General features: G+C 42.9%; 1 protein-coding gene across 2 annotated transcripts in view; it reads left to right on the top strand.

Annotated features, from left to right (window-relative positions):
• CLIC6 (chloride intracellular channel 6) overlaps positions 1-8,947 on the top strand; it is a 178,075-nt gene extending 169,128 nt beyond the window's left edge. The window contains exons 4-6 of one of the 2 annotated variants that reach the window (XM_077293902.1): positions 2,108-2,214; positions 4,088-4,269; positions 7,349-8,947. In XM_077293902.1, coding sequence (XP_077150017.1) covers positions 2,108-2,214; positions 4,088-4,269; positions 7,349-7,513 — 454 coding nt within the window. In that variant the 3' untranslated portion in view covers positions 7,514-8,947. The remainder of the gene's footprint in view (positions 1-2,107; positions 2,215-4,087; positions 4,270-7,348) is intronic. The other variant, XM_077293903.1, reaches the window with a different exon arrangement.
• The last annotated feature ends 15,199 nt before the right edge of the window (positions 8,948-24,146 follow it).

Below are 24,146 nucleotides of genomic sequence, written 5' to 3'. Positions count from 1 at the left end.
GTACCGGGAGACCATGTCACAGATGTATGGAGGAGACAGGTTGTGGATAGCTTTGTATGTCATAGTAAGGGTTTTGACCCCATCCATCCTCCCTTCAATATGGTGCAGTTGTCCTGTCCCCTTTGCAGAAAAGCACCTGCGCCCGCTAAGTATGATGTTTCTCCCACCATGCTTCACAGTTGGGACGGTGCTCTTGGGGTTGTACTCATCCTTCTCCTTCCTCCAAATACGGTGAGTGGAGTTGATACCAAAATGTTCTATTTTGGTCTCATCTGACCACATGACCTTCCCCGTGCCTCCTCTGGATCATCCAGATTGTCATCTTCAGGAGTCTATTGGCAGGTCACCGTTCTTTAGTGCATACGGTTACCATCCACAGTTTGGTACTTTTGGTGGGGGAGGGGCTTCAGGTGTTCCAGAGGAGGAACGTTTTGCTTCATCGCTCTCTTTGGTGTGGCAGAGGGTTCTGAGTAATTGGAAGATCATGGGAGACCGGTTACCAATGTATGGCTGACAGAAAACGTTTTCCATGTCCAGACCTGAATCTGAATGACTTTGTGTGGTTGTCTACTAGGAATATCAAGTTGGGGGTTCCTTCCTGGAAGCTGGGACCTAGATTTATTGGTCCCTATAAAATATCTGCCGTCATTAACCCAGCAGCGTTTCATGTTGAGCTGCCCTAGGCCCTTAACATCCACAATGTCTTTCACAGATCTCTGCTCACCTCACCTCTACCGCCGCCACCAATAATGGTTTATGGTAATCTAGAGTTTCAGATTTCGAGAATTATAGATTCTTGCCTCCAATGTCGCTCCCTACAGTACTTGGTGCACTGGAAGGGTTATGGCCCAGAGGAAAGAATGTGGGTTTCAGCATCAGAGGTGAATGTCCCCATGCATTCATTCCACACCTCTTATCCTGAGAAACTTGGTCCTGAGTGTCCGGAGGCAACTCATAGAAGAGGGGGTACTGTCAGGGGTGTGCCAGATGCAATAGACAGTCGCTCTGCATCTGGTTGCACAAGGTCTCTCCGTATGACATTGCAGACACCTTCTTAATCCTTTTAACTTTTGGACCCAGTGGCAACCTCCCTCCGGCTCTAATTGACAAACCTGGACCTTGGTGTTTATAGACTCTCAGTCTGCTTCAGGGAGCTGCCGGTGATATTTACATTTTCCCTTGAGAAGGCTTGGAGCTATAGCTGTCGGCATATTTCCTCTAGGGGCTCTTGAAGGATGTTTGGTGTTACCTCTCTGGAGTCTGCTCAAGTTAAGTTTCTCCTCCCTTGTTTGTCTCCCTTCTTGTCTTTAGTGTGCAGTGGGGACTGACCAGTGCTCATCCCCCTTTCTTATTTAGGGCCTAGCTCTAGGGATATATAGGGCTAAGGTTTCCTGCTTGGCGATTGGTGTGGAACCAATATAGGGATGGTAGGGGAGACAGGGTGCTATTAGATCTGCCTAAGGGTCTCCTGTCCCCAATTCCCTAGCATTTGGGCTTCCTTCCTCTCATCACTTCATGTTGCACTTAGTCTTCCCACACTGTGCGTGACATCAGCTGACACCTGGCAGCGAGTACGCATGCACTGCCCCTGTGCACACGCGATCACCATAACGTATCCATGCATCATAGGTCTGTAAGTGCGAGGCGGCCTGGATGTATTGAAATGTGAAAGGTTATAAAGGAGTTCAAGAAAAACTAACAGGTCTGTGAGGTCCAGAATTCTTGCTGGTTGGTCGGTGATCAAATACTTATTTCATGCAATAAATTGCAATTTAATTATTTAAAAATCATACAATGCGATTTTCTGGATTTTGTTTTGAGATTCTGTCTCCCACAGGTGAAATGTACCTACAATAAAATTTACAGACTTCTCCATTGTTTGTAGGTGGGAAAACGTGCAAAATCGGCAGTATATCAAATACTTATTTTCCCCACTGCATTATTCGAGCACACCCCAGATACTCGGATACCACCCGAGCATGCTGACATAACACGTTACCCGAGCATGCTCGCTCATCACTGGTTCTGACACATTGTGGCACTGCCCCTGTGTGCTGGTTCCGCACCACACCCTATTGTAACTCCTCCATTTATCCTCTTATTTAAGGTTTCCAAAACTTGTAACAAATCACCCCGAATCCAACTCGGCAGGAAATGACGTGTTTGCAAAATTTTCAGCCTACATAAAAAATCCCCGGAAAGATCTAAATGAAAGTAAGTAAAGAGTTTCTGAGTTTTTAATGAAATCCATCAGCATGTTTTCCCCCCTGGAAGCAGCGGTGTGGCTGTGGAACGGATCGTCCCCCAATAATAAAGATTTTTTTTCTTTATAGAGATCTAAAGTGTCAGTCAGGACGAATCTAGTTTATAAGCCATATGCAAAGCAGGCTGGAAGTGCAATATGGGCGTGTCAATGCCTGTGGATGGAATAAGACACGCCCTCAGTGCACTTCCAGCATGATTTGCATTTGCTTCTAAACTAGATTTCTCAAGATTGGCAGATCGGATCTCTATAAAAAAAAAGGTGCCTCTTGTGGGGGATGAGAACCTACACAGCCTGTACCACTATCTCAAAATGGAAAACATGATGATGGACTCACTGTACATGGTGGGGAACATAAGTGTGCGGCACGGTGCAGTGTGCCAGGGGGCAGGAGTACATAGGGTAGATGTTACAGTGATTCCTAGCCATAAAGGAGATCCAAAGACTACTCTGTTACATAAAGGACTACTCTGTTACATAAAGGACAACATGAATGATAGATGAGGGCCACGTGTCAGATATTTACTACAGCACATCTGCTGCAGGTTACATCTCCAAGGGAATAGTGAGGGTGCGTGTCCACGCTCAGGATGGCTGGCGGTATCGCCGGAGCGGAGAAGCCGCTCGGCGCTAAGCCCCGCCCCCTTTCTGGGACGCGATCATGCCGGATGTGTACTGTACACATCCGGGATCATCGCACCCCTCGCCATAGGGCCCTGTGATATTACCTGCGTCGCCGCAGGTAGCACGGACATGCTGATTTCAAAAAATCCCCTCCACTATGCTGGAACATCTGGACGCTGCGTGTTTTACGCTGCAGCGTCAATCACGCAGCGTTTACTTACCGTGGACACTCACCCTGAGTGCAGCTCTGGAGTATAATACAGGATGTAACTCGGGATCAGTAATGTAATGTATGTACACAGTGACTGCACCAGCAGAATAGTGAGTGCAGCTCTGGGGTATAATACAGGATGTAACTCAGGATCAGTAATGTAATGTATGTACACAGTGACTGCACCAGCAGAATAGTGAGTGCAGCTCTGGAGTATAATACAGGATGTAACTCAGGATCAGTAATGTAATGTCTGTACACAGTGACTGCACCAGCAGAATAATGAGTGCAGCTCTGGAGTATAATACAGGATGTAACTCAGGACCAGTAATGTAATGTATGTACACAGTGACTGCACCAGCAGAATAGTGAGTGCAGCTCTGGAGTATAATACAGGATGTAACTCAGGATCATTATGAGATATGTAATGTATGTACACAGTGACTGCCCCAGCAGAATAGTGAGTGTAGCTCTGGAGTATAATACAGGATGTAACTCAGGATCAGTACAGGATCAGTAATGTATGTACACAGTGACTGCACCAGCAGAATAGTGAGTGCAGCTCTGGAGTATAATACAGGATGTAACTCAGGATCAGTAATGTAATGTATGTACACAGTGACTGCACCAGCAGAATAGTGAGTGCAGCTCTGGAGTATAATACAGGATGTAACTCAGGATCATTATGAGATATGTAATGTATGTACACAGTGACTGCACCAGCAGAATAGTGAGTGTAGCTCTGGAGTATAATACAGGATGTAACTCAGGATCAGTACAGGATCAGTAATGGATGTACACAGTGACTGCACCAGCAGAATAGTGAGTGCAGCTCTGGGGTATAATACAGTATGTATCAGTAATCAGGATCAGTAATGTAATGTACTTACATGGTACCTGAGCTTTCCCTGCTAATCTAATGACTGGTTATTTTTTGTATGAGATAACATTTATATTGGAGTAATTCTGTATTTTCTGCTCCTTTTCAGATTTAGAAAAAAACCTGTTGAGATCATTAAAAAAGCTGAATGACTTTTTGAATTCACCGATGCCTGATGAGATTGATGCCAATTCGACAGAGGAGATCACAGTCTCCAACAGGAAATTTTTGGATGGGAATGAACTGACCCTTGCAGATTGCAACCTATTACCAAAACTCCACATAATAAAGGTTTGATACGTTGCAGATAATACACATGGTAGAAGCTGAGCTCTGAGGTTTGGTACTTACTGACTCTTTTCACCATGTCAAAGTTGTTTATGACCACATCAAAGTTGAATGTGCAGGGAAACAAAAAGCCTCTAAAAGCCAAACGTTGCAACATTTTTAATGAAATCTCTTTGCAGAAATGATTTTTAGCACCAAGTACATGTATTTTAGTGGAAAAAATCTCCTAATGTGGAAAACCCCTTTATTACTATTTATCTGGTTGTTAAAGCAGAAAAATCCCATATACTTCCCATATACTTATATTGTTAATATACAGTACAAGTCCAACATAAAGTTTCTTTCTTGTATCTTTGTGTCATTTTTCATCTCCTTATGCCCCTCTGTGCATCCAGCTTCCCCATTCTTATCTGCTAAAGCTAAGTTTCCCAACAGCACTCGGCTTCTCCTCAGTGCTGCAGGCCCCCATCCTATGCTCCCCTATATGGCTCCTTGATAGAGATAAATAGATCTCAACATGGGTAATATTTTTTCTCTGGACGAGGTGACCATTGACAGTTTTGAATGTACTCTCTATGTTCCACAACTGACCAATATTCATTACTATTCCACATTGTATTGGTGGTTCATGGGATTTTTCAGAGTATGATCATGACCTCCTCTGCATGCATGAGAAAGCTGAGCATAGAATAGCTGAGCTGTAATACAACCCGGCTGTCAGAGCAATGAAGATTCTGTGAGAAGGTCTGATGAATTCTGTTATCATGACATAAGCGCATATGTTTTTCATGAATTTGACAGGGTCTTTAGTGCAAATGTTAGCTGGTATCCATGGTGTCTTCAGCATAGCGTAGCTGAGCTGTGCTGCAATCCAGCTGTCAGAGCAAGGAAGATGCTGTGAGAAGGTCTGGGAGATTTTTTTATGAGACAGGTTCATTAGGTGCATCTCTTTTCCAGGAATTAGACAGGATCATTAAGTGAAAATATTAGCTGCTATACTTGGGATCTTCAGCATAGCGTAGCTGAGCTGTGCTGCAATCCGGCAGTCAGAGCAAGGAAGATGCTGTGAGAAGGTCTGGGAGATTTTTTATGAGACAGGGTCATTAGGTGCATCTCTTTTCCAGGAATTATAAAGGATCATTAAGCGCAAATATTAGCTGATATCCTTGGGATCTTCAGCATAGCGTAGCTGAGCTGTGCTGCAATCTGGCTGTCAGATGTTTCATTATGCAGACTCATTTGGTGCATCTGGGCATACACGACCGACAGGGGACAGATCCAGTTCCAACGGAAGAACGTGGGTGATACTGAAAATCAGTGCAATATTTAATAATAGGTTGTACTGACAAAATATAATTAATTCTGTATGTACGGAAAACTGAGACCACATTATGTTTTGGGGAATAATCATTTACAGTGGGGCAAAAAAGTATTTAGTCAGTCAGCAATAGTGCAAGTTCCACCACTTAAAAAGATGAGAGGCGTCTGTAATTTACATCATAGGTAGACCTCAACTATGGGAGACAAACTGAGACAAAAAAATCCAGAAAATCACATTGTCTGTTTTTTTATCATTTTATTTGCATATTATGGTGGAAAATAAGTATTTGGTCAGAAACAAACAATCAAGATTTCTGGCTCTCACAGACCTGTAACTTCTTCTTTAAGAGTCTCCTCTTTCCTCCACTCATTACCTGTAGTAATGGCACCTGTTTAAACTTGTTATCAGTATAAAAAGACACCTGTGCACACCCTCAAACAGTCTGACTCCAAACTCCACTATGGTGAAGACCAAAGAGCTGTCAAAGGACACCAGAAACAAAATTGTAGCCCTGCACCAGGCTGGGAAGACTGAATCTGCAATAGCCAACCAGCTTGGAGTGAAGAAATCAACAGTGGGAGCAATAATTAGAAAATGGAAGACATTCAAGACCACTGATAATCTCCCTCGATCTGGGGCTCCACGCAAAATCCCACCCCGTGGGGTCAGAATGATCACAAGAACGGTGAGCAAAAATCCCAGAACCACGCAGGGGGACCTAGTGAATGAACTGCAGAGAGCTGGGACCAATGTAACAAGGCCTACCATAAGTAACACACTGCGCCACCATGGACTCAGATCCTGCAGTGCCAGACGTGTCCCACTGCTTAAGCCAGTACATGTCCGGGCCCGTCTGAAGTTTGCTAGAGAGCATTTGGATGATCCAGACGAGTTTTGGGAGAATGTCCTATGGTCTGATGAAACCAAACTGGAACTGTTTGGTAGAAACACAACTTGTCGTGTTTGGAGGAAAAAGAATACTGAGTTGCATCCATCAAACACCATACCTACTGTAAAGCATGGTGGTGGAAACATCATGCTTTGGGGCTGTTTCTCTGCAAAGGGGCCAGGACGACTGATCCGGGTACATGAAAGAATGAATGGGGCCATGTATCGTGAGATTTTGAGTGCAAACCTCCTTCCATCAGCAAGGGCATTGAAGATGAAACGTGGCTGGGTCTTTCAACATGACAATGATCCAAAGCACACCGCCAGGGCAACGAAGGAGTGGCTTCGTAAGAAGCATTTCAAGGTCCTGGAGTGGCCTAGCCAGTCTCCAGATCTCAACCCTATAGAAAACCTTTGGAGGGAGTTGAAAGTCCGTGTTGCCAAGCGAAAAGCCAAAAACATCACTGCTCTAGAGGAGATCTGCATGGAGGAATGGGCCAACATACCAACAAAAGTGTGTAGCAACCTTGTGAAGACTTACAGAAAACGTTTGACCTCTGTCTTTGCCAACAAAGGATATATTACAAAGTATTGAGATGAAATTTTGTTTCTGACCAAATACTTATTTTCCACCATAAAATGCAAATAAAATTATAAAAAAACAGACAATGTGATTTTCTGGATTTTTTTTTCTCAGTTTGTCTCCCATAGTTGAGGTCTACCTATGATGTAAATTACAGACGCCTCTCATCTTTTTAAGTGGTGGAACTTGCACTATTGCTGACTGACTAAATACTTTTTTGCCCCACTGTAATTAGAAGTTATAGTTATCTAATATTATATTTTTATTTTTTTATTATTATTATTATTCAGGTTGTTTGCAAAAAATTCAGAAATTTTGAAATCCCAGTGGAAATGACCGGAATCTGGAGATACCTGAAAAATGCCTACACCAGAGATGAATTCATCAACACGTGTCCGGCCGACTATGAGATTGAATTTGCATATTTTGGAGTTACCAAACAGATGAATATATAAAAGATTTGTTGCCAATTTCTTGAAATATTCCATATGCAGTATTGGTTGGTGTCAAAATCAAATTTACTGTAAATTGAATTAACCTTATTTACTAGAAAGTTGACGAGTTACAGAAGGGCAAATCTGAATTATCGTAATTAATTTTATCACTACTTCTAGGCAAGGTGCAGCGATGTCCTTTACACAGTGTAAGGTTATGTTCACACAGGGTGGATACGCTGCAGATTTCCTATCTGGATTTGCTGGCGGAAAATTCACAATAGCATCAAAGTGGATACCAAGCATAGTCATCTACTCCTGGAATAAGGATAGATCTCCTAAAAATCTCTAAACTGAACCTATCTCGAACTTTTTGGGAAAGCAGCTGTTCTGGGAGGTTCCTTCACTCTAAAAAGTAAATGAAGGGGTTGGGAGAGGTGGGGATTGGGAATAAGAAGGCTGATAATGAGTGTAAAGGGTGAGACTTCATAAAAAGGTAAAAAATTTCCTACAGTGAAATCCACAACAAAATCAGCATCAAAATCTGCAGTGATCAGCAGCCAAATGATTGTAAGTGTAAATGTATCCAAAAGTAAAACTTCATCTTTTAACATTATTACGTTTTTACGTCACAAAATTTCTTAATAGGTTGGAGCGCTCCGAATCCTCTGCATAGACATAGACTTAACTGATAAAATTCTAAAGAAAATGCCATTTTTTAGGTCAATACTAGCCAAAACATAAAACATAAAAGATAAGATTTGGTGACATGCCGCCTGAAACGTAAAAGTGCCAATAAGTATATCTGAGCCATATATAGAGAATGACTTCAGGGATTTTAGATATTTTAATACCAGAGCTTCATCAGATTGTAGATCTTGATGCTTTCTTAAGATGAAAAAGTACGGTACTCCTTTTCTTCTGTGCAATATGAGTTTGAGAAAGTCAACTTTTAATAATGTAGTCTCACAGTTTAGGATTAACACTTAATAAGAATGTGAATATGTGTGCCATAAGAAATTCACCTCCTGTTTAAATGAGGTTTTTGATGTCAAAGTATTCCTCGTGGGCCGTCCTTCTGTTTCCTCCTTCTCATTGGCACAAAGGAGAGGAGGGGCATATTCTACTCTATATAAAATGGAATAGTGGGGTCCATCAGGCATCCTTCTGCTGAATGGGAACACAATTTAGATTTTTACATGTTTCCATGACCTGTAATAAACTAATAGAACATTCCAAATAATCTGTCATTCATTTTATTAGTTTATTATTGTTAGCATCATATGATGTTTCTTCCACTTTTTCTTTTTAATATCCTGCTTCTTCTGAGCCTCCGACTTGATCTTGTCACTTAATGCAATTCAAGGAAGTCGTGTGCATTTCGCAATGATGTATGCTACCGCAAATAACTGCTATGCATATACCAATATTTGTATTAAACCTTATCTTTAACATTACATGCCGTTTTTCGCCTTTTGTTTATTTTTTGCTATTATTATTATTATTACCACCATTACTATTATTATTATTTACGAAACTCAATATATTTTGTTTGGCAAATAAAAAATAAAAAAAATCATTGACAGAGGGGGTTTGGCTTAACAATTTCCTTTTTGAAAGAGGGGGAGGCTCCTGCTGCAGTTAGTTCTTCTAAAGTCAGACACAGGACAATGAAGAGAAGGAGACAGAAATGCCTAAACTTACAGGATACAGAAAAGATTTTTTGTCTCAATTTTAATTGTAAACTGAGACAAAAAATAATTAAAAAAGGAGATAAATAGAGGATACAGGATTTTTTTCCCCATATTTTCTACACTCAGATCCCATTTCTGTTTTAGTAAATACTTTATAAAATTATACTGAAGCATTTTTTTCTTAGAATTCTGTATGACATATTTTTTATTTGTCCTAATAATTTAGAACTAGGCTTCATTTTTTTCCCCTTGTCATTATAGTCTATAATTATGATGTCGTAATCATTGATTAATGAGACAATAGATCGGGTTAGTGAGTGGCGCACACTCCAAACATCCGGTTGCCCATAGAGTAAAATAATAACATTTGATCTTCTCTTAGCCACCAGTAGGGGGAGCTTAAGAGTGTACTGGAGACATCTGTAATACTAAAATGTCCTTTTTTTATCCTTATCATGAATTGTGTCATTTATTTAGGCACTTAAAGGGGATCTGTCACTCGCCATAATTCTGTAATATTTTTACCTGGTGTAAATGCCGATGTTCTCCTGAATCCGGCGATGTTTTTCTTTTGTTCCTGCGCCTCTCCGTTCCTGAGATATGGCCCATTCTTCACTGTATGTAGTGTAGTCTTTTAGCAATTGGGCGTGGTCCATCAGAAGACTCTTCTAGAGACCACGCCCACTTGCCTTAAAAAAAAATTAAATTTATATGCTGAGAAGAGGAGGCCATATCTCAGGAATGGAGAGGCGCAGGAACAAAAGAAAAACATCGCCGGATTCAGGAGAACAGCGGCATTTACAGCAGGTAAAAAAAATGTACATATTTATGACAAATGACAAGTCGTCCTGAAAATCAGTAAAGACAGTAGATAGTGAGGCTAAACTCCATAAATCAGTCAGGCATTTGTACAATTGCTTTCACTTTTAATCACAGCTCCAACCTTTACTACATGTGGTGCAGCCAAAAATAAGCGCTGTCAGGAGATAGTATTTGCCCCCTCACACAGTGAAAGAGGTCGTCAATAATAACAATGTCCTTAGAAATGGTGTGATTGATGCAGTCTTCACTATACAGGTATTTTCGTTACAACTAGATTTGACTTTTTCACAAACTTTTTTGAATTTATACAACAGTTAATTTTAGGAAACGTGGTATCAGCCCAACAATAATTGGCACATATACAGGGTCTTGAAAAAGTATTCATACCACGTGAAATTTTTCACGTTACACCCACAAATTTGAATCTATTTTATTGGGATTTTATGGGACACCAACACTACGTGGTGAGTATTTGTGAAATGAAAAGCAAATGATACATGGTTTTCTAATTATTTAAAAAATATGAGTATGAAAATCGTGATGTGCATTTGTATTCAGCCCCCCGTAGTCTGATTCCCCTAAATAAAATCCTGAGTGACCAATTTCCTCCAAATAGTGAGTAAATTGAGTCCACCTGAGTGTAATTTATCCTCAGTATAACTACAGCTGTTCTGTGAAGGCCTCAGAGGTTGGAGAACATTAGGGATCAAACAGCATCATGAAAACCAAGGAGCCCACCAGACAGGTCAGGGATAAAGTTATGGAAAAGAGTAAAGCAGGGTTAGGTTATAAAAAAAATCCCAAACTCTGAACATCTGTGGCAGCCAATGTTTAATCCATCATCCCAAAACAAAAGGAGTATTGGACAAATGCAAACCTACCAAGACATGTCCGTCCACCTAAACTGATATCCCAAGCAAGGAGAGCACTGATTAGATAAAGAAGCAGCCAAGAGGTCCATGGTCAGTGTGGAGGAGCTACAGAGACCCACAGCTCAGGTGGGAGAATCTGTCCACGGAACAACTATTAGTTGTATAATCCACAAATCTGGCCTTTATGGAAGAGTGGCAAGAAAGGCATTTTTTTAAAGCAAGTCCTGTTTGCAGTTTGCAGAAAGCCATGTAGGGGACACAGCTAGCTTGTGGAAGAAGGTGCTGTGGACAGATGAGACCTTACTGTGCTAAATGCAAAACGCTATGTGCGTCAGAAAACTAATACTGCACATCACTCTGAAAACACCATCCCCACCAACAAACATGGTGGTGGCAGCATTATACTGGGGGGAGGCTTTCCTTCAGCAGGGAAAGGGAAACTGGTCAGTGTTTATGGGAAGATGGATGGAGCTAAATACACTGCAATCTAGAGTAAAACCTGTTTAGAGGCTGCAAAAGGCTTTAGACTGGGGCATAGTTTCACCTTTCAGCAGGACCACAACCCTAAACATCCTGCCAGAGCCACAATGGATGGTTTAGATCAACGCATATTCATGTGTATGATTGGCCCAGTCACAGTCCAAAACGAAATTGCATTAGAATCTATGGCAAGACTTGAAAATTGAGCAGTAGTGAATGCAGTGACAGCTGATCCTACAAAGTATTGACTCGGGGGGGCTGAAAACTAATGCAAGTTTCACATTTATGTTTTTTTGAAATATTCAGAAAACCAAATATAATTTCCTTTGCACTTCACAAATACTTGCTACTTTGTGTGGGCATATCACATAAAATAAAAAAGTCCATGGGGGTATGAATACTTTTACAAGGCACTGAATATACAGAATATATATATGTATACACTGTATCTATGTATATATACACTATATACAGTACATGTGTATATATATATCTATGCAATAGATTTTCGCATACAGATGAAATGTCTCTTTGTATTCACTTTACATCCTATAGTTCTCCAGCTATATTGAAACTACAAGTCTCAGCACTGTATAACAGTGGACATCTTTCATGGTATGCTGGGATTTATAGTTCAAAACCAGCTACAAAGCCACTGATTTAGACTTTGTTTCACTTTATTTTTTTTCTTAACTTATTAAATGTTGGAACAATACGAATGTTCCTCGTCACTAGTTTTGCTAATGTTTTCATGTTGACGTATCACCGTCTTTCAGGTTAAGATTTCCAGCATGGCGGCGTACGGCCGTCTGAGTCACTTGTTTTGAATGCAGTATTTCCAGAAACAAGCTGCAAGAAAAAATAAAAGTGTTATGCTACATAGTGTCACGTATAACATTGCGTCAGAAAATCCTGCAGAGGACCCTGTCGCTTTGTATATCTGATTGGCGGTGATTGTAGCTGGACCCAAATAAACACTAAAAGGGAAGTGTGTCATGTTCTCAATGGCAAGAGAACATAGCATCAGCATATATAGGAACTAGCTCTTGGAAGATGGGAACTGAGCTGACCATGAACTAAACCTAACGCACAACTAGCAGTGGCCGGGTAGCATGCCTACGTTGATTCTAGATGCCCAGCACCAGCCGGAGGACTAAATAATGCTAGCAGAGGAAAATATTAGTCCTAGCTCACCTCTAGAGAAATACCCCGAAAGGAGACATAGGCCCCCCACATGTATTGGCGGTGAATTAAGATGAAATAACAAACGTAGTATGAAAATAGGTTTAGCAAATTTGAGGTCCACTTACTACATAGCAGAAGACAGAAAGGACACTTTCATGGTCAGCTGAAAACCCTATAAAAACACCATCCAGAAATTACTTTAAAACTCTGGCATTAACTCATAACACCAGAGTGGCAATTCCTGTTCACAAGAGCTTTCCAGACACAGTAACGAAACTACAGCTGTGAACTGGAACAAAAATGCAAAAACAAACATGGACAAGAGTCCAACTTATCTAGTAGTTGTCTAGGAGCAGGAACAAGCACAGAGAGGCTTCTGATAACATTGTTGACCGGCAAGCAACTAACAGAGCAGCAAGGTTATATAGCGACTCCCACATCTTGATGGGAACAGGTGAACAGAGAAGATGAAAACACCAGTTCAATTCCACCAGTAGCCACCGGGGGAGCCCAGAATCCAAATTCACAACAGTACCCCCCCCTCAAGGAGGGGGCACCGAACCCTCACCAGAACCACCAGGGCGATCAGGATGGGCCCTATGAAAGGCACGAACCAGATCAGAGGCATGAACATCAGATGCATTCACCCAAGAATTATCCTCCTGGCCGTATCCCTTCCACTTGACCAGATACTGGAGTCTCCGTCTGGAAACACGAGAGTCTAAGATTTTCTCCACAACGTACTCCAACTCACCCTCAACCAACACCGGAGCAGGAGGCTCAACGGAAGGCACAACCGGTACCTCATACCTGCGCAATAATGACCGATGAAAAACGTTATGAATAGAAAAGGATGCAGGGAGGTCCAAACGGAAGGAAACAGGGTTAAGAATCTCCAATATCTTATACGGGCCGATGAACCGAGGCTTAAACTTAGGAGAAGAGACCCTCATAGGGACAAAACGAGAAGACAACCACACCAAATCCCCAACACAAAGCCGAGGACCAACACGACGGTGGCGGTTGGCAAAAAGCTGAGTCTTCTCCTGGGACAACCTCAAATTGTCCACCACCTGCCCCCAGATCTGATGCAATCTCTCCACCACAGCATCCACTCCAGGACAATCCGAAGATTCCACCTGACCAGAGGAAAATCGAGGATGAAACCCCGAATTACAGAAAAACGGGGACACCAAAGTGGCAGAGCTGGCCCGATTATTGAGAGCGAACTCTGCCAATGGCAAAAAAGCAACCCAATCATCCTGGTCAGCAGACACAAAACACCTCAGATATGTCTCCAGGGTCTGATTAGTCCGCTCGGTCTGGCCATTCGTCTGAGGATGGAAAGCGGACGAAAAAGATAAATCTATGTCCATCCTAGCACAGAATGCCCGCCAAAATCTAGACACGAATTGGGTCCCTCTGTCAGAAATGATATTCTCAGGAATACCATGCAAACGAACAACATTTTGAAAAAACAGAGGAACCAACTCGGAAGAAGAAGGCAACTTGGGCAGAGGAACCAAATGGACCATCTTAGAGAAACGGTCACACACCACCCAGATGACAGACATCTTCTGAGAAACAGGCAGATCTGAAATAAAATCCATCGAGATGTGCGTCCAAGGCCTCTTAGGAATAGGCAAGGGCAACAATAATCCACTAGCCCGAGAGCAACAAGGCTTGGCCCGAGCACAAACGTCACAAGACTGCACAAAGCCTCGCACATCTCGTGACAGGGAAGGCCACCAGAAGGACCTTGCCACCAAATCCCTGGTACCAAAAATGCCAGGATGACCTGCCAACGCAGAAGAATGAACCTCAGAGATGACTCTACTGGTCCAATCATCAGGAACAAACAGTTTATCAGGTGGGCAACGATCCGGTCTATCCGCCTGAAACTCCTGCAAGGCCCGCCGCAGGTCTGGAGAAACGGCTGACAATACCACTCCATCCTTAAGGATACCTGTGGGCTCAGAGTTACCAGGCGAGTCAGGCTCAAAACTCCTAGAAAGGGCATCCGCCTTAACATTCTTAGAACCCGGTAGGTATGACACCACAAAATTAAACCGAGAGAAAAATAATGACCAGCGCGCCTGTCTAGGATTCAGGCGCCTGGCGGTCTCAAGATAAATCAAGTTTTTGTGGTCAGTCAATACCACCACCTGATGTCTGGCCCCCTCAAGCCAATGGCGCCACTCCTCAAAAGCCCACTTCATGGCCAAAAGCTCCCGATTCCCAACATCATAATTCCGCTCAGCGGGCGAAAATTTACGGGAAAAGAAGGCACAAGGCCTCATCACGGAGCAGTCAGAACTTTTCTGCGACAACACTGCCCCAGCTCCGATCTCAGAAGCGTCGACCTCAACCTGAAAAGGTAGAGCAACATCAGGCTGACGCAACACAGGGGCAGAGGAAAAACGGCGCTTAAGCTCCCGAAAGGCCTCCACAGCGTCAGGGGACCAATCAGCAACATCAGCACCCTTCTTAGTCAAATCGGTCAATGGCTTAGCAATATCCGAAAAACCAGCAATAAATCGACGATAAAAGTTAGCAAAGCCCAAAAATTTCTGAAGACTCTTAAGAGAAGAGGGCTGCGTCCAATCACAAATAGCTTGAACCTTGACAGGATCCATTTCAATGGAAGAGGGAGAAAAAATATATCCCAAAAAGGAAATCCTCTGTACCCCAAAAACACACTTAGAACCCTTCACACACAAAGAATTAGACCGCAAAACCTGGAAAACCCTCCTGACTTGCTGGACATGAGAGTCCCAGTCATCCGAAAAAATCAGAATATCATCCAGATACACAATCATAAATTTATCCAAATAATCGCGAAAAATATCATGCATAAAGGACTGGAAAACTGACGGAGCATTTGAAAGACCAAAAGGCATCACTAAATACTCAAAGTGGCCCTCGGGCGTATTAAATGCGGTTTTCCACTCATCCCCCTGCCTGATTCGCACCAAATTATACGCCCCACGAAGGTCAATCTTAGAGAACCACTTGGCCCCCTTTATGCGAGCAAACAAATCAGTCAGCAACGGCAATGGGTATTGATATTTTACAGTGATTTTATTCAAAAGCCGATAATCGATACATGGTCTCAAAGAGCCGTCTTTTTTTGACACAAAGAAAAAACCGGCTCCTAAGGGAGATGACGATGGACGAATATGTCCCTTTTCCAAGGACTCCTTTATATATTCTCGCATAGCAGCATGTTCAGGCACAGACAGATTAAATAAACGACCCTTTGGGTATTTACTACCCGGGATTAAATCTATGGCACAATCGCACTCTCGGTGCGGAGGTAATGAACCAAGCTTGGATTCTTCAAAGACGTCACGATAGTCAGACAGGAACTCAGGAATTTCAGAGGGAATAGATGATGAAATGGAAACCACAGGTACATCCCCATGAGCCCCCTTACATCCCCAGCTCAACACAGACATAGCTCTCCAGTCGAGGACTGGGTTGTGAGATTGCAGCCAAGGCAATCCTAGCACCAAATCATCATGTAGATTATACAGCACCAGAAAGCGAATAATCTCCTGGTGATCCGGATTAATACACATAGTTACTTGTGTCCAGTATTGTGGTTTATTATTAGCCAATGGGGTGGAGTCAATCCCCTTCAGAGGAATAAGAGTCTCCAAAGGCTCTAAATCATACCCACAGCGTTTGGCAAAGGACCAATCCATAAGACTCAAAGCGGCGCCAGAGTCGACATAGGCGTCCGTGGTAATAGATGACAAAGAGCAAATCAGGGTCACAGATAGAATAAACTTAGACGGTAAGGTGCAAATGGAAACAGATTTATCAAGCTTTTTAGTGCGCTTAGAGCATGCTGATATAACATGAGTAGAATCACCACAATAGAAACACAACCCATTTTTCCGTCTAAAATTCTGCCGCTCGCTTCGGGACAGAATTCTATCACACTGCATACTCTCTGGCGACTTCTCAGTGGACACCGCCAGATGGTGCACTGGTTTGCGCTCCCGCAAACGCCTATCGATCTGAATAGCCATTGTCATGGACTCATTCAGACCCGCAGGCACAGGGAACCCCACCATAACATCCTTAATGGCATCAGAGAGACCCTCTCTGAAAGTCGCCGCCAGGGCGCACTCATTCCACTGAGTAAGCACAGACCATTTACGGAATCTTTGACAGTAAATTTCCGCTTCATCTTGCCCCTGAGATAGGGACATCAAAGTTTTTTCTGCCTGAAGCTCCAAATGAGGTTCGTCATAAAGCAACCCCAAGGCCAGAAAAAACGCATCCACATTGAGCAACGCAGGATCCCCTGGTGTCAATGAAAAAGCCCAGTCTTGAGGGTCGCCCCGGAGCAAGGAAATCACAATCCTGACCTGCTGTGCAGGGTCTCCGGCAGAGCGAAATTTCAGGGACAAAAATAATTTGCAATTATTTCGAAAATTCTGAAACCCAGATCTATTCCCCGAGAAAAATTCCGGCAAAGGAATTCTCGGCTCAGATACAGGTGCATGACAAACAAAGTCTTGCAAATTTTGTACCTTCGTGGCGAGATTATTCAAACCTGCAGTTACACTCTGAAGATCCATTACAAACAGGTGGACACAGAGCCATTCAAAGATTAGAAGGAGAAAAAAAAAAAAAAAAAATTCTCAGCAGACTTCTTATTTCTCTCCTTTCTCAGCCAAGGATTTTAACCCTTTAGTGGGCCGGTCAAACTGTCATGTTCTCAATGGCAAGAGAACATAGCATCAGCATATATAGGAACTAGCTCTTGGAAGATGGGAACTGAGCTGACCATGAACTAAACCTAACGCACAACTAGCAGTGGCCGGGTAGCATGCCTACGTTGATTCTAGATGCCCAGCACCAGCCGGAGGACTAAATAATGCTAGCAGAGGAAAATATTAGTCCTAGCTCACCTCTAGAGAAATACCCCGAAAGGAGACAGAGGCCCCCCACATGTATTGGCGGTGAATTAAGATGAAATAACAAACGTAGTATGAAAATAGGTTTAGCAAATTTGAGGTCCACTTACTACATAGCAGAAGACAGAAAGGACACTTTCATGGTCAGCTGAAAACCCTATAAAAACACCATCCAGAAATTACTTTAAAACTCTGGCATTAACTCATAACACCAGAGTGGCAATTCCTGTTCACAAGAGCTTTCCAGACACAGTAACGAAACTACAGCTGTGAACTGGAACAAAAATGCAAAAACAAACATGGACAAGAGTCCAACTTATCTAGTAGTTGTCTAGGAGCAGGAACAAGCACAGAGAGGCTTCTGATAACATTGTTGACCGGCAAGCAACTAACAGAGCAGCAAGGTTATATAGCGACTCCCACATCTTGATGGGAACAGGTGAACAGAGAAGATGAAAACACCAGTTCAATTCCACCAGTAGCCACCGGGGGAGCCCAGAATCCAAATTCACAACAGAAGTGGTTATGAGTGATATAGTTGCCATTCTGGGAGATTTTTTGTGACCCTTTCGGTGGATAGGAAGCGTATAGTCAAATGTTGAAAGGCATAGGCATACCAAACCAGAAAACCTCTTAAAGGGGTCTTGTCACTTGCCAAATATATGTATTTCTTTTACCCAGTGTAAATGCCACCGTTCTCCTGAATCCAGCGATGTTTTTCTTTTGTTCCTGCGCCTCTCCGTTCCTGAGATATGGCCTCCTATTTCCTGTATACAACTCAAGTATTTTTAAGCAATAAGGTGTGGCCCACAAGGACACGCCCTCAGAAAAGAGTTGAGCGCCACACCCACTTTGCTAACCATACTAGGTTTATGTACAGGGAAGAACGGGCCATATCTCAGGAACGGAGAGGCGCAGGAACAAAAGAAAAACAACCCCGAATTCAGGAGAACAGCGGCATTTACACCAGATTTTAAAAAATACATCTTTAAGGCGAGTGACAAGTTCTCTTTAAATGCTGTCTCATATACACCAAATCATATTGAAACTTAATATAAAACTTCTAGAAAGCTTTTTACCTCGTTTCTTGCTTTTCCTGGGTAAATTTTGAGAAATCTTCCTAAAGTGTCTACCCCTCACGGGGGTATTGTCTGCTATTTCATCATTGTGATCTGCGGACTCTTCTAGATGGAACGGTGGATTTGGGTGCTCCTCTCGTACTTCATCCTGTACAAGAGAAGATTTGTTAAAGAGGAACGCTACATGAAGGTTTTTATAAAGAAGGGCAAGTGCAACAAGTTTTTGAAGCAAATCCGAATCCGGAGCAGCATGTATATATGTATGAATTTATACAGCTAAAACTACGCTCAGAGGGGGCTCTATGAATGATTGTGGGAAGAGCTCCCTCTAGTGGTGGGCACAGCTATTTAATATTTTTTAATGAATTGTGCCTGCTGGGTCATGGATAGGCCCCTTCTGCGAACAACATGGCTAGGACTATTTCTAACCAACTTTCCAAAATGTCCATAATTTCTAACTACTAATTTTTATGGGTGCCATGTAATACTTTATTTTCTCTATGGGGGGCGCTGCAGCACTTCCAGTGGAGCACATTGTGATCAATATACTTTCACTTGACCCTTTTAAACAGTCAAAACACAATGGGACTCATTTATAAAAATTACCTAAAAAAGCCAAACTGTTTGTTGCCCATAGCAACCAATCACAGCTCAGCTGTCATGTTTCAAAAGCAGAATATGAAATGTAAGCTGCGCTGTGATTGGTTGCTCTGGACAAGAAGGACAGTTTGGCTTTTTAGGCTGCTTTATCATTGTCTTATATATTAGTACATCAGAAGTTACAGCGGCAGAATTTAGTCATTATTTTTCTTTATTTAAAGAGATATTCATATTTTCCTGCAGCAATCATTTTTAAAAAGTGACAACAGTAATATTTATTAGAATTAGTCGGATCCCTTTAAAAGAAAAAAAATCATGTTCGAGCACTGGAGCGCCACTGATTATTTTCTCTGGGGGGGATACATGTTGCCAAAATCAAAATGGAAGTCACTTCACTAGTGAATCGAGCCACTTACCAGTCTGTTCTTTTTTCCAAGTAACTTGTTGGCTACAAGATAAAAAAAAAGAAAAATCTCAAATGAAAATTGTGAAATTATCTAGAAACTGAAAATATATAACAAATCACGGTTTCATGTATTTTTTCACCAGCCAACAGCGCCACTCTTGTCCATAGGCTGTGCCCGGTATTACAACCCAATTTTATTCTGCAGATTGAGCTGCAATACCAGACATGGCCTCTAGACATGAGTGGCACTGTTGCTTAGAAAAAAAAAAGAACAGACCATTTTTCTAATTTTATTAACCCCTTCACTTACATGCAACACAGCCGCACAATGGAAACACTGCGATCATTTTAGAGCTTCATGGCAAAACATGATCACGTGAGGCATTACCCCCAAATTGGGCACTAAAAAATAAATTTTCTCCCCATGATGTGACGGGAGCATTAGCAGTGAGCAGTCTAGCCTTTCCTTCTCTTATCTGCTGGGACAATGGAAGGTGGCAATGTCCATTTTACTGTCCTCCATGTTTACATTTTTGCTCAGTATTCGGGATAACATTTAGTCGCCCTCCAGAGTTGTCGGACCCTCAGTGTACACACGTTCACATTCCCCCTATTTACTGATTCTGTATCCAGGCACAAGGCATCTGGAGCCGATGGTGACACCACAAGGCGACCTATCCTAGTCCTCCGGAGATGCCGCATGTCTATAACTCCAGAGCTCAGACTAAGGTCCCCCCCATTATTAGATTTATGGGGTCCTGCACTATTGTAGCAGGTCCAATAATAATATAATGGGGCTTATGTGTAAAGGGGGTCACTAAATTCCCCCACAAACATCTGGATGGTCCAGCACTGATCACGAGAGCAGGGCCAAGTCTGGAGCGGTGGCCAAGCTCGGACGCCTCTGCTCCTTTGACTGTAATGTGAAGTCTGCGACATTGTTCTCTTTGTCTTGCCATGGAGAACATCAGAAATATTTAAAAGATGTATTTCTATCATGCAATTTTGGGGTTTGTTTTTGTAAAAATGTGATATTTTTGATAAATCTACGCAATACACATATTACATGCAGAGAAACTATCATCTCTATGTAGGATGTCACCCAACGTGAAAATCAGATTATTAGATGCAGCAATGAAGCCCCAGAACATATCAGAGCTTCCTCCATGTTTCACAGTAGGGACAGCGTTTTTTTCTTGATATGCTTTATTTTTCCGTCTGTGAATATGTGTGTCTGGTATGTGTGGTGTATAGCATGTGTATGTATGGTGGTTATATGTGTGTACATGCATGTATATGTGTCTGTGGTGTATAGCATGTGTATGTATGGTGGCTATATGTGTACATGTGTGTATACATGTGTCTGGTATAGTATGTGTATGTATGGTGGGTATATGTGTGTACGTGTATGCATATGTGTGTCTGGTATGTGTGGTGTATAGCATGTGTATGATTGGTGGGTACATATGTGTAAATGTGTGTATACGAGTGTCTGGTATGTGTGCTGTGTAGTATGTGTATGTATGGTGGGTATATGTGTGTACATGTATGCACACACATTTACCCACCACATGTACATATACGTGTACAGTATTTCCTGTCGCTTTCTATTACTCTGCCACCATTATCATTATCAGTATAACCACGCCCCGTGCCATCCTATTGGCACACCCACACACACCTCCATTTTCTATTGGCCCTTTCTCATATACAGTATATACTCCCATTCATCCTAATGATGCCACCCCTGACGAAGGCAAAGAGCCGAAACGCGCGTTGGGAGGACGCCATCCAGGAGCCAGGGATCTACAGCTACACTGTAAGTGACTTCCCACCGTGGCATCAGTCATTACACCTACACTTTGATCATGCTTCCCTCTCTCCATGACTACACGTACCCTACATTATTATTATTATTTTCTGAGTGTCCCACTGTATTTTAATTATTTTTTACATTGATTGATTTTTTTACTTTTGTTCCACGTATGCTGCACACAATTGTGTGCTTTTGCAACTTTTTTTGCCTTTTGCATCAATTCACTTTTATACCCATGTTTTTTTCCTACCAGGGTAACACTTGTGATATTCACTTGTATTTTATGTTTGGGTATATTCTGTTTTAATATTTACTACTGCATACACTCTTGTGTTTCACCCAGTTTCACCCAGTTTTATTTTTCATTTTGCTTTACTCCTAGGTGTGCGTCCCTTTTTGTGTACAATTTGTACTTTTGCATTGTGGTCCATATTTTTATCTCGTACCTGTATTTATTTTCCATTATTTGTACCACCTTTTACTTGAATTATACAGAAATAAAATTAAATTCTATCACATTGGACTGTATGATTGGTTTATGGAGTCTCTTCTGGTTATGTATGTATGTGAGTAGTGTATGGTATGTGCAGGGCCAGCGTTATGGGCAGGCAGACCAGGCAGCTGCCTAAGGCCCCTGATACTCCAGGGGACCCCAGCTAGTAGCAGCACACCACATGGCCACTATGGTGCCCCTGAGTGAGAGGGGATCGGCGGTGCTCCCATCACGCATTCAACTTATCTGTATCATAGATGCCGATACAGTTGAAAGCAGGGATGGAGGAGAGCGTCATGTGATGCTCCCTCTCCCATTACTGCCCCTCTGCCTCTAACTCAGTGTCTGCCAGCAGTGGAACTGATGACATACTGAGACGCTCTGCAGAAGCCAGAGCAGCAGGGGAACGGGGAGGAGAGGTAAGTATTGTCTGTGTGTGTGTGTGTGTGTGTGTGTGTGTGTGTGTGTGGTGGGGGTAACTGCACTATACTGTGTTGTGTGTGTATCTGCTGCTCTATACTGTGTGTGGGGGACTGCACTATACTGTGTGTGTGGGGGGACTGCACTATACTGTGTGTGGGAGGACTGCGCTATATTGTGTGCGTGTGGAGACTGCACTATACTGTGTGTGTGGGGGGGACTGCACTATACGGTGTGCGTGTGGAGACTGCACTATACTGTGTGTGTGGGAGGACTGCACTATACTGTGTGTGTGGGGGGACTGCACTATACGGTGTGTGTGTGGAGACTACACTATACTGTGTGTGTGGGGGGACTGCACTATACGGTGTGCGTGTGGATACTGCACTATACTGTGTGTGTGGGGGCTGCACTATACTGTGTGTGCTGCACTATACTGTGTTGTGTTGTGTGTGTGTGTTTGCACTATACTGTGTGGGGGGACTGCACTATACTGTGTGTGTGTGGGGACTGTACTATACTGTGTGTGGGCTGCATTATACTGTGTGTGGAGCTGCATTATACTCTGAGGGGGCTGCATTATACTCTGAGGGGGCTCTGTTGTGAATTTGTTTTTTGGCTCCCTCTAGTGGTTACTAGTGATTTGACTCTGGGTATGTCAGTCATCCCTTGTATGCTCACCTGGGCCGTTAGTTCAGGGGTGTTGCTATATAAGCTCCCTGGACCTTCAGTTCAATGCCTGGCAACGTTGAAATCAGAGCTAATCTGTTGTGCTCTTGTCTACTGATCCTGGTTCCTGCTTGATTAAGCTAAGTCTGCTTTCTTGCTTTTTGCTATTTGTTTTTGTTTGCATTTTTGTCCAGCTTGTACTTAATCTGTATCCTGTCCTTGCTGGAAGCTCTAGGGAGCTGGTGTTCTCCCCCCGGGCCGTTAGACGGTTCGGGGGTTCTTGAATTTCCAGCATGGATGTTTGATAGGGTTTTTGTTGACCATATAAGTTATCTTACTACATTCTGCTATTAGTAAGCGGGCCTCTCTTTGCTAAACCTAGTTCATTTCTATGTTTGTCATTTCCTCTTACCTCACCGTTATTATTTGTGGGGGGCTTGTATCCTACTTTTGGGGTCCTTTCTCTGGAGGCAAGAGAGGTCTTTGTTTTCCTCTTCTAGGGGTAGTTAGTTCTCCGGCTGGCGCGAGACATCTAGCGACCAACGTAGGCATGTTCCCCGGCTACTTCTAGTGTTGGCGTTAGGAGTAGATATATGGTCAACCCAGTTACCACTGCCCTATGAGCTGGATTTTTGTACTTCGCAGACTTACCTATTTCTCTGAGACCCTCGCCATTGGGGTCATAACAGGGCTCCATTATACTCTGAGGGGGCTGAATTATATTATGAGGAGACTGTATTTTACTCTGAGGGGCTGCATTATACTCTGAAGGAGCTGCCTTATACTGTGTGAGGGGCTGCATTACTGTGTGGGGGGCTGCATTATACTGCTGTGTGGGGAGGCTGCATTATACTGTGAGGGGGCTGCATTATACTGTGTGTGGGGGCTGCATTATACTGTGTGTGTGAGGGAGCTGCACTATACTGTGTGCATAGGGGCAGCACAATACTGTGTGTGTGGGTTTGCATTATACTCTGGAAAGGCTGCATTATACTCTGAGGGGGCTGCATTATACTTTGAGGGGCTGCATTATACTCTGGAGTGGCTGCATTATACTCTGGGGGATGCATTATACTCTGAGGGGGCTGCATTATACTCTGAAGGGCTGCATTATACTCTGGGAGGCTGCATTATACTCTTTGGGGACTGCATTATCCTCTGTGGGGGGCTGCATTATGCTCTGAGGG

Source organism: Ranitomeya variabilis, chromosome 3 (genome assembly GCF_051348905.1).
Source record: "Ranitomeya variabilis isolate aRanVar5 chromosome 3, aRanVar5.hap1, whole genome shotgun sequence".
Lineage (NCBI taxonomy): Eukaryota > Metazoa > Chordata > Amphibia > Anura > Dendrobatidae > Ranitomeya > Ranitomeya variabilis.
This window is presented reverse-complemented; position numbering and strand designations above follow the sequence as displayed.